The sequence below is a fragment of the Merops nubicus genome, unplaced genomic scaffold, assembly GCF_000691845.1.
Source record: "Merops nubicus isolate BGI_N331 unplaced genomic scaffold, ASM69184v1 scaffold50486, whole genome shotgun sequence".
Classification (NCBI taxonomy): domain Eukaryota; kingdom Metazoa; phylum Chordata; class Aves; order Coraciiformes; family Meropidae; genus Merops; species Merops nubicus.
Genome location: NW_008616576.1, coordinates 1 through 11,061, shown reverse-complemented (window position 1 = coordinate 11,061; position 11,061 = coordinate 1). Strand labels below are relative to the sequence as shown.

General features: G+C 43.8%; 1 protein-coding gene across 1 annotated transcript; it reads right to left on the bottom strand.

The window, feature by feature from the left end:
* Positions 1-272: 272 nt before the first annotated feature.
* On the bottom strand, positions 273-10,330 carry LOC103775408 (laminin subunit beta-4-like; the record flags this gene model as incomplete). The annotated part of the gene is made up of 10 exons (XM_008942857.1): positions 273-480; positions 891-1,266; positions 1,628-1,724; positions 3,590-3,810; positions 4,891-5,115; positions 5,565-5,722; positions 7,352-7,583; positions 7,805-7,948; positions 9,047-9,224; positions 10,210-10,330. Coding segments are annotated over 10 exons (1,960 nt in total), but the record flags the coding sequence as incomplete, so codon positions are not given.
* Between the last annotated feature and the right edge of the window lie 731 nt (positions 10,331-11,061).

Sequence of the window (11,061 nt, the reverse complement as noted above, 5' to 3'; positions counted from 1 at the left end):
GTCCAAAATTTAGGATCATTTTAAGATAAAAGAGAGTTTGAAAAGTCAGTATAAAATGTTGTTAGCATTTATATTTTTGTGCTACCATAGGAAGCTAAAATTTAGGAATCTATGAAATTTTCCATGAAACTTCAGAATGTTTTTCTTGCCATTGAACCATGCAACATGTTCTCCTATTTAAATTAGTATCATAGAATCGCTATGGTTGGAAAGGACCTCTAGCATCAAGTCCAACCACTATCCCACATTTCCCTATCCACTAGACCATAGCCTCAAGTGCTACATCTACTCATTTTTAATTGATTGCTGGCTGCCTTACCTTGGATGTTGAAGTAATGAAAACTTTGATGCAGATGTATTTTCTGTTGTAGAAGTTCATATGCTAGGTCAGCTTCTGCCCCAATATCTTCTATGTTCTTGTTGAGGTCAGGAAACTCATACAGTGTACTGTGAAGGGGATCCATTTGTGCAACTTCTCGTCTGAAAGGAAAATGGCAGTTGTGCAGAAGTCAGACTGGATTGTTCTTAAACTAGAACTGAGACATATAATATTTTTGAGCACAAGAGACAGATTTCTAAATGAGCAGAAACATTTACTTGCAATGGCTTATTTAGAAAACCCTTAGGATTAACTGGAAAATTCCACCTTTTAAGCATAGGCCTGCGGGAGACAGATTATATATATTACATTCTAGCCCTAAATATATTTTAAAAAAATAATAAATATATGTATTATTTTGTTCACAGATCTATTGAAAACAGTGACTTAGCAGTCCAGCATATGCGTGCTGATCAGAAGTGGGACTTGATGTGTAGGATTGGCTGTTTGAGCCTGGGGGAAGACTGCTTTCCCAGCCAAGGAATTTCTTCAGGAGCAGCCGAACCCTTACTGAACATAGCCCTGAAAATCCTTGATGCCTGAGAGGGCCTGCAGTGAAAGGACAGGATGTCTCAAAATTCTTTCAACTTCAAAAATGGCATCTCCGAAGGCTTTGAGGCGCAGGTCACAGCTGGGCATTTGCCCTCCTTTATCTTCGAGGTTTGCAGCGAGCCTCAGGAGCCCCTGCACAGCGTGGGCGAGGGCAGCGGCCGCAGCGTCCCACTGATGGAAACAGAGATGGCACTGGCGGCAGGAGGGGAAGGCGCTCTCAAAGCCCCGGCCGCACTGGCTGCAGAACCGGCCGGTGACGCCAGCGCGGCAGTTACACGCGCCGGTGGCTTGGTCACACTTGGGCTGGCTGGTTCCTTCTGGGTTACACTCACACGCTGCAAGAAAGGGACAGCAGGTTACACTTAGTTGTTCCTCTTCCACGGGTTTAGCATGTGAGAAAGGTACAGCTGTGCATTTCAAAACAATGAAAGCAAACCAGTATCTGAGGTAGAGCAAAATGGACTGAGTTAGTGGCTCTTTTTCATCTCTAACTTCCACAGCCACATCATAACCACAGAAGGAACAATATGGATAAATAATATAAACACTTTTAATCATCTCCTACACAGAAATGTATGAAAGCCTGCTTCTCCAGATGTATGTCCATCTAGACATCCATCTCTATATGAATATAAAAGGTAAATGTTTCTTTTGAGCCAGTTTCCAGTCCCGCTGTCCCCACTCAGTGATACTCACAAATGCAATGTCTCTGGGGATCACCAAAGTAATTTTCCTCACATTCATTGCAGCTTCTTCCACGGTAGCCTAGTTTACATGGACACTGGCCTGTAAGCTGTGAAGACAGGATTAAATAAATTCCTGCAGAGTCCTGCAGCTGGATATATGCTATTTTCTGGTTTTCTTTTTCTCCCTGTGACTTATGTCATGTAGTGCATGACTGCAGTGACACTGCTTGCACATGGTCTTCGAACACCATGATTTATACGCTATTGGCCAATATCCCCCATCTTCCTACTGAAGGCTATGAAAACAAAATGGACTTTGAGAGGCGGCTTTACTTTGTTAATATGAAAGATCCTCTATGTTCCAGTCTACAGATGCTCTTTGAAAACTTATCATCTGGCTATGATTTGAGAGAGGATTCTTTTCCTTTGCAAGACAGACTAATCTGTTATTTTTGCTGGAGCAAGTACTCATCTTAACCTTTTAACTAAATGATGTATTAACTGTAACTGAAAACTTAGAGGGTACATTATGCACATCACCCTGGAAAATTTATTTTGGAATTCAGCTGTTAAATTAAACTGCAGGGAGTTACAGCTCTGATAACCGGTACAGCTCAGAAAAACAGTAGTAGTTCTTTGAGGTTAAGAGCTACATTTCCTAGGAAAAATAATAAAAAGATAAAGTGATAGATAAAGTGAAACAAACGGAAGGCATATTGAAATGAAAACATGAAAGCACATCAGCAAGAGCTTGGGATAAGCTAGTGGTGCTCTGAAGTCAATAGCAAAATTGCTGTCAACTCCATGAGACCAGAGTTTCACCTCTCTATTTGTTCTGCCAATGACCAGGCCCAACAAAAATGATACAGCCAGCAGAAAGAGAAACCAATACCCAGACTGCATTGTAAACAAAAACGTTATGACATGAATGACCGCCAGGGGTACAAACAGGTCAACCAGCTCGTAAATAATCTACGCCACCCCCAACAATCCCACAAAGGACATGACTCGGCCCACAACAGGTGGTACAAACAGTGAGCTGAGGTTTCCCATAGTTGGCATGGGAAACAGCCAGACCAGCAAGTTAAATACATAAGAGAAAGGTGCCCAGATGGCGACTCTCACCCGATCAGCCCATGTTCACAAAGGTGTAAACAGACTGGGGCCCAGCTCCAGGGAGAGTCAGGAGGTCTTCCCTGAACCAGGAATCTCTGTGGAGTGCACTCCACAGAGCAGACACTCCTGACTCCCTGCAAGTGGTCCCAGCTTTTATCCCCAAGCAGACACCTGACCTTTTTCAACTCACTGCGGGACCCCTGGGGCTCATTTCCCTTCTGGCTCTCCCTGCAGGGCCGGCCGCACCCTGGGGGGAAGCTATAAGGCAAACTCACCACCTCTGTATGAAGGGCTGTGGGAATCACCCATATGCCAACCTTAATTTGGGGCTCAGGGTTCAAACCCCAGCATTTCACTATTCTGAAACGCTGTTTTATTTTTTCTACATTTCAGCCCTAAAAAGTGCAGAGAAATTAAAGATGAGAAAAGGTACTCTAGCAGTCTGATAGATGAGGCACGATTAGTGTAATGGCCACAGCTGCTACTTTATGAAAATAAACACTTAAAAAAATACTCATAAGACTATTGGGTCCAGGCCTGGACTTGCTTCTTCCCTATATGTATACTTATGAGGCAATTTTTTTCCTGCATGACATTTCTTCTGAAGTATTCCTAAGGATCACTTGACAAAGAAACACACAGACAAAGAGAAATTGCTTACAAGCTGAGCCTCATTGTCAGAGCAGCACATTTGATATAATGACTCAAAGTGTGATTGCACCAACTGCAGACTTTCAGAGACTTCTTGGTTTTAGGGAGCACAACAAAAAGCTATCCTCATTTATAAGAGAGTCCTCACCATACTATGCCAGATTACCACTACCACAGTTCCCAAAAAGCAGAGTAATTTTCTTGCCTGGTTGCAGTGGTTGCTTTGGGAGTTTTTTGGATCACAGTCACAGTTCTGACATCCTTTCCCACTATACAGGTCCCAGTAGCCAGAGGCACACTGGTTGCATGTCACACCCACCACGTTGGGCAGGCAAGGACAAGCTCCTGTGGCTGGGTCACACAGACAGGCTGCGTCCCCCCCCGGGCACATGGCAGGGTGAACACCCTCCAGATTGCACGTGCACCCTGGAAAAAGAAGGACGATTACTACAGCAGACAATAATATAGACAGCTGAAGGACAATCAGAGTTGTACATAATGTCCATGCTGTAGGTTTACTTCTAGTAATCTTGAACACATTTTTAATCTCATACAGTTTACCTGTCTTTCTAGAGTAGCCTATGTATCACTTTGAACAAACTTACTGGGAATGTTCAATACTTTTAATACAGTGTAATGAATTTTGAACCTTACTAGAATGAAATGTTAAATATGCTTGGTAAGGAGAAGCTGATTTCTGGTAGGCACTGTCTAGCGTGGGAAACCCCAGTAAGCCCAGAAAGATAAGAAGCCTTCCTTCTGAGGAATCAAAAGTTTTTCTTAGCCATTTCTAACCGACATCTTCCAAGAATGAACAAGGAATAAGCTTGAACTGTGGTTTAGATATTCCCAGAAAAAGTGTTTCTTGAAAATACCTATAATGGTCTAGCCTGTAGAAACTAGACCCTCAGTCAGGCACATTTGTGAAAACAGCCTGAGAAATCTTGGGAAGAAACTTATCTTATGCTTTGTTTTTTCTTACACTCCTGCCTTTCTGTTAAAAGTGCTGAGTTACTGATGGTGTTCTCACTGAGTCTATCAAATTGCCTGAACAGTCACATTCTAGCCACTTACTGAAAACAACTGATACGGCAGGGAGCTCAGCAAGGGACCAGCTGGTTAACTGCACATTGCTTTGTTAGCACCAGCCAGCAACACGCATAAACAATTTCTTTTATTCCGTTACTTTTGATTCTTTCCTGAATGGCATGAATGCACATTTATTTTTTCTAAAAGAGAATTCTGATTTAATTTCCAATTAGTATTTCCTAGGAGTGATATTCAGTATGAGATTTAGTGAGACTTGGCGGACAAAGAATTTAACAGACGCCATATTAACAGTCATTTGTATCACCAGATAGAAATATGTTTGGTATTATCATATTTTGCTCTATTGACCTGCATTAGTTTTATTGTCTCTCCAAGGGCTAACCTCTCCCTATTATCTAATGTCTTTCAAACTTTTCTTGGGAGTAATACACAGTCGTGGTGCTCTTGGTTACTTACTTTGACAGTTTTGATTGAAGGCTGAGCCAAAATACCCTGGTCTGCAGAACTGGCAGTTTGCTCCGTGGGTGTTATGTAAACACTTGGTGCATTCCCCTGTGACCCTGTTGCAGGACTCTGGGTCTGTCACATTAATGTTGTTATTGCAGGGACATGGCACACAGTCAAGCCGGGGGCTACCTGGGTTTTTGTAGAACCCACTAGGACACTCATCACACCGATTGCCTGTTGAAGATGAAGGTAAAAGTATTTGCTGGCTAATGGGAATTCAAGTGAAACACGTAATTTCCAGTAATACTGTTAAAAGATTGTCTGTTCAAACGCACGTTTCCGATGGAAAATATTCACCTGCTTAAGACTGTTGCTTTTTAATCCTATGACCCACTCAAATTAGATCTCCCACACCGAAGGTGGAGGTTTCCAGAAAGTGCCATCAGATTAATTAATAGCTTCACTGTACCCATATGGGTGAGACCCTTTTGTAAGCACTAATTGTACAATTCCCACTCCTCTCGTTCAGGACTTCTCCACATAATTTCAGTAAATTCCAGTGTTAACTTCTCTTATCTACTTTATTACCGTTACCTCACTTGTTTCTGAACAGAAGATGGATGTTCTTTCTCTCATACATTAATTTTAATAAAATCAAACCCTGTCCTGTTTTTGCTTTGTACCTGAATATCCCTCGAGACAATTGCAGACTAGCTGTGCAGACTGGGAGTCCTGGTAACAGGAATGTGCAAAATAGCTGTTGCTCATAGGTGCCCCTGGGCACATGCATGGGCGGCAGGGTTCCCTGGTCAGGGGGTTTCCATAGTAGCCATCCACACACCTGTCAAATCAGTCAACACAAAGCAGCAGAAATTGTCAGGTGCTCCTTTCAGTTCCTGCAAGTAAATCAGTGTATATGTCTCTATAATTAATTTAACATTCCAGGTCATTGTAATGCTACCCTCATTGACGGCTACAAATGTATCAAGCTTCAAAGGTGTTCTAAAATGGAAAATCAGAGCTAAATTACCAAAATCTGGAGCAAAAAGGAAAAACAAATGTAGGTTTTATTTTCAAGGAATATTTCTGAAGACTTTCACCTACTCTGTAACAATTTTAATCTAAAAGATAATATATACATGTGGCATATCACACATGATCTGCATAGAAAGCTAAAAGCTGCCATGTAAAAATGCTGTATATTCACCTATCACCACATACATTCATCTATTTCCATACACACACACAAAGAGTGGTTGGCATGACATTAGAAAGTTCTGGCATAGGCAAAAAAAGCAACAATTCATTCAGACCACTCAGAAAACATTGCATATTTTATGTACAGCATATGTACTGAAATCAGCCATGCTCTGTTTGACACGTTCTGCAGACCTGCAGAACATTCTGGGGTGATGGCTTTTTTGAGGTGGTGACGGTTGTGCTGTTATCCAGACAGGCAGGGGCTCTGGGGGCTCCCTGGGGGCTCAGCCATCCCTGCCACCCTGCCTGACACTGCCATCTCCACGGCCTGGCCCTCCATGGCCCCACAGATCCAGAAACACAGCAGCTTCTGAAGCTGCCTCAGTCTTTGATCTGCTTTATTATGGCAAATGGGAACACAATTCTCTGTACGTATCCAAGCCAGGCTAAAAGTCTTGGCTATTCCAGGCTATTATCCTCGCCCTGGGGTCTGGAGCTCCTGCAGAGGCACACGGCAACAAGTATTTCAGTCTCTCATTTTTAATCTACTTGCCACCTACAAGCACAGTAGCCAAAGGCTGTATTGTCCAAAAGCACTGTGAGAAAAGCTCAATAGATTTCATGGGGAAATCCTCTAAAAAATGAATGACGAGGTACAATCCAGCCAAACTAAGCTAAACAGATAGTGAATTTAATTCTGATGACCATATTGAACTCTGATACTGCTACCAGTGTATAGAATAAAAAAGAGAAACATTGATTTGAATGGGCCTGGAACACACAGGAAAAGTCATTTGCTGGTCATATGGACATAATACAAACCAGCAAAAAAGGCATGTTTGTTTAAGCTCCTGAGAGAGAATTGCAGGTATAAAAATGAATATTCAGCATGAGGTTAGCCTCTTGGCAATTTAAAAGCTGCCAAGAGTCAGCGTATCTCATTTGCAGTGCTTTGCATGTCTCCAAGCTCATGGTGTTACAGCATCCATGTCTCAAATGACTTCTGGCAGGAAGCCCACTGCAGTACTGCATCCATGCTGTGCCCGCAGTCCTCCCACAGGCATCACCTGCACCTTCCCACATGCATTTGCTGAACAAAAAGGTACCTGACATTCAGCAGCTAGGCCCAGCTTAACCCTGGGTTTAGGTATGTGTTTCCAGTTAAGGCCATCAATGCATTCACGGGAATGCAGCTGCGCCCCAAACCACACATGCACTTCAGAGAACACCAGTGTTTGGGTGCGCTTTGCAGCGCTGCCTATCAACTTACCTTTCACAGTGGCTTCCAGCTGTAAAGCCACGGCAGTTCAGGCACGCTCCTGTCACCGGATCACAAAGCTCCGTGTAGCCATTACAGGAGCAAGGGCGGCAGTGGGGGAATCCGAAATAGCCGGGCAGAGGGCGGCTGCAGCGCTGGCCAGCCACCTCTGGGCGGCAGGAGCACTGCCCCGTCACCTGGTCACACAGCGTGCCCAGCGAGCCTTGCGGGTGGCACTCGCACGCTGGAAAACAGCGAAAGCAAAGCTGTGTCCTCAACGAATTCCCACCTGCTCTGCTCGCCACTCAACACTGCTCGACGGCAGTGCAAGCGGCGGGGGTGGAGAAGTCATCATTTGCAGAGACGTGTCTTATATTGCCTCACACATACTCATGAATTCAAAGCCCTAAAAAGCTGGGCTGTGCATGAAGAGCCAGACGCTGGTGCTGGCTGCCAAGTACTCACCGCAGCAGCCGTGGAAGCCGAAGCCATAGCTGCCTGCAGAGCAGGTGTCACAGCAGCGTCCCACGACGTTGGCTTTGCACTGACACTGGCCACCCAGTTTACTGCAGCTGGTGTTCAGCGACCCCTGGGGATTGCACTTACATGCTGCCAAGGGGAAAGAAAATCAAAACAGGTTTGGTTATGAAGGAGTGTGGCCGCTCTGGTAAACTTGCAGGTTTTACACACAAAAACAGGAAGGAAAGGGCTTGATTATTCTCATCAGAGGTTCACTAACTACTGATGGCCATGGCTTGGATTATTTCATGCTGTAGCATTGATGGTGATGGTGTAGCAGGCACCAGCACGTCTGGATGTTGGAGCTGCCACATTCAGGGCACTGTCATCAGTACATATTTGGGACAGGACAGAAGACGGCATAGCAAAATGTAGATCCAAAATGAAGACCTCTTGAAGTCTAGAAGAGTTTGATATAAATCTGTGTCTAGCTGCAGCACTGGACATAACCTGCAAGCAGTACTTACACAGCCCACACCTGGGTACTGTTTGCTGCTTTCTTGGGCTACTTGTTGAGTGAAGCTGGTCTGCTAACTCACAGAGGATGTTTGTCCAGGATGCTCAGATGCCACTGCTAGAATGTCAAAGTGCCATGTTTCACTGGGAGAATCCCATCACTATGGGAATTGAGCTAATGGAGAGTCATTTCCACGGTGGGTCCAGGAGACTGCCTGGGGAATCAAAGCCCACCTCCCACTGCTCTCTTGCTGGAACACCACCAAGGTTTTCTTGGTTTATCTCCTCCAGCACTTAAGCTTGTGTGCTATCATATCTCGAGTCCTACCAGGGCATCCAGCTGGCCTGCAGCATACAAGGAGAGAGCTAAAAACTTCTCTGTCATTTCACAGCATCCAGGAAAGTAAGAAAGTTACTGCTTTGACCATTTGGTGAAGCTGCATCTCATTGAAGTGCTCTTCAGAAAACACACAAGCACTGCTATGGTCCCTGTCACACTGTGCCATGGAGCTTATCAGGTGTGATGGACTCCAAGAGCCACGCTACCAACGGTGTTGGCAGTGCACTCAGGGTTCAGCGGGGAGTATCCTGTACGTCCATACACACCACGTGCTGACTGGCTTCACTTACCTACACCACACGGGCTGAGAGCTCTCCAGTCAGCTTATCCTACAAACTGAAGGGAAACCCAGTAAGTGTCCAAAAGAGCTGCCTGGGCAGGTTGTTCCTTACCAACGGCGCCATTGTGAATACGGGCTGACATGCTCACTATGAGCTGTGCACATGTTTCGGGCAGGACGTGAGCTCCAACTTCTGATGCAATTTCAACACAGTGATACTTCTGGTACTCATCTAAATCCTTTTCACTGCATAAGTTCTCCACGGAGTCAATTCTGGGAATAAGTCCAAGCTTTGACATTAAGAGGGAAAAGAAAACATTTTTGCTTAGATATACTGAAAACCAGAATTTCCCACATTCTCTTACTGCACTCTGCATTGCAAGGACAGAGGCCTGCAGCACCACATTTCCAAATCTGCCATCGTGCTGCTCAGTCATCTAAATTCACATTTATTCTGAAGGCCTAGACATTCCCCAAGTTCTTCAAATAAAAGAGACTGTGTATAAAAAAGGCAGATTATAATAAGAACTCAGATACATGCTCAGAACTGGTTTTGCTTCTAAGAGGTGCCATGTTGATGACTCTGAAAGCAGTATCTGGCCAAAATCTTTACTTGTATTACTGAGATCAGCTGAAGGTTCTATGCCCAAGTATGGCCAGCCCTTGTCAGGTCCAGTTCTACAGAAGTAATTAGGGGAATGGACTTAAAAATATTTTTCTCAAGAGAAGGACCCAAAACTAACACCCAGGCCCTGACTTGGTAGAAACTTGGGAAACATCTAGATCTGATGCCTGGGAAAGTACAGACCTAATTTTACTTTTCCAATGTCATCTGTGAATAGATCCATGATTTTTTTTAATTAGATTCAAACAAATTATAGAGATTTAAAAAAACCCTAAGAGATGAAGAACTGCCTGAATATATATCCCTTAGCACAGCATCTTGTCAGCATATGTGGCGTGTCCTCATAATAAATGAGTGACAAATAGAGAAATATATTTTGACTACTAACATATGCAACAAGTATGACTTGATGAACTATTATGATATTGCTCCATAAAAATTAAAACTGATACAATCCTGTCTTTTCATACAAAAACACAGTGCCAACAGAGGTAAGCAGAAGCATGCTTTGCTGAATTTCTATCAAAACGCACTATGAATTATTTTTAAACGTTTCGTCTGTGTTTTAAACATATGTAAGTCTGTATAAAAAAAAATAAAAACCAGTGGTATAAATAGAGCCTCAAGGGAATTGTGACAGAACTACTCACAGAGTCAATCAAGATGAATGATTTTCCCTTTGTCTCAGAGGCAGAGGGCTGAGAAAAATACACATCCACAGAGTATTCTTCTCCCGGCTCCAGACAGACTGGAGTATTAAGAATTGCAATCCTGTTTAGCAGAAATAAAGCTCAGTTTTAGCCAGGAGTCGAGACAGCAAGTTTATGGGATGCTCTGAGCTCTCCCCCTGCCTGTGCCTCATGCCCACAGCCCCTCATCCGTCCTGATGTGGGGAGCACCCCCAGCCCCACTGCTTGGAGGCTTTGGGAAAGCTGCAGAACTTCTGCCTGGATGATTCACCGAGCACAGTTTAAACCTGGTGAAATTAAACTGAAAATGCCATTTTACTACTTGAAGCAAATAAATTTGCAACTCACTGTTCAGTTTCATCTTTTCCTGTCCCTGTTTGATGAAGAATTAGGTCACATCCTCTTCACACAGAATCATGTGCTACAGTTGAAAAGGACCTTTAAGATCATCGAGTCCAACCATCACACAGAATCACCCAGAATCGTGCTGTGCTGTGCTGTGCTGTGGTTGGAAACGACCTTTAAGATCATCGAGTCCAACCATTATCTAACTCTGTCAGGTCAATTCTACACCATATCCCTGAGCACTCTATCTAGACAGTTTTTAAATACATCCAGGGATGGTGATTCAACCACTTCCCTGGGAAGCCTGTTCCAGTCTTTGATCTTCCTTTCAGTGTAGAAGTTTTTCCTAATGCCTAACCTAAACCTCCCCTGGCATAACTTAACACCATTTCCTCTTGTCCTGTCACTTGTGGCTTGTAAGAAAAGGCCTCCCTACAACCCCCTTTTAGGCAGTTGTAGAGAGCAATA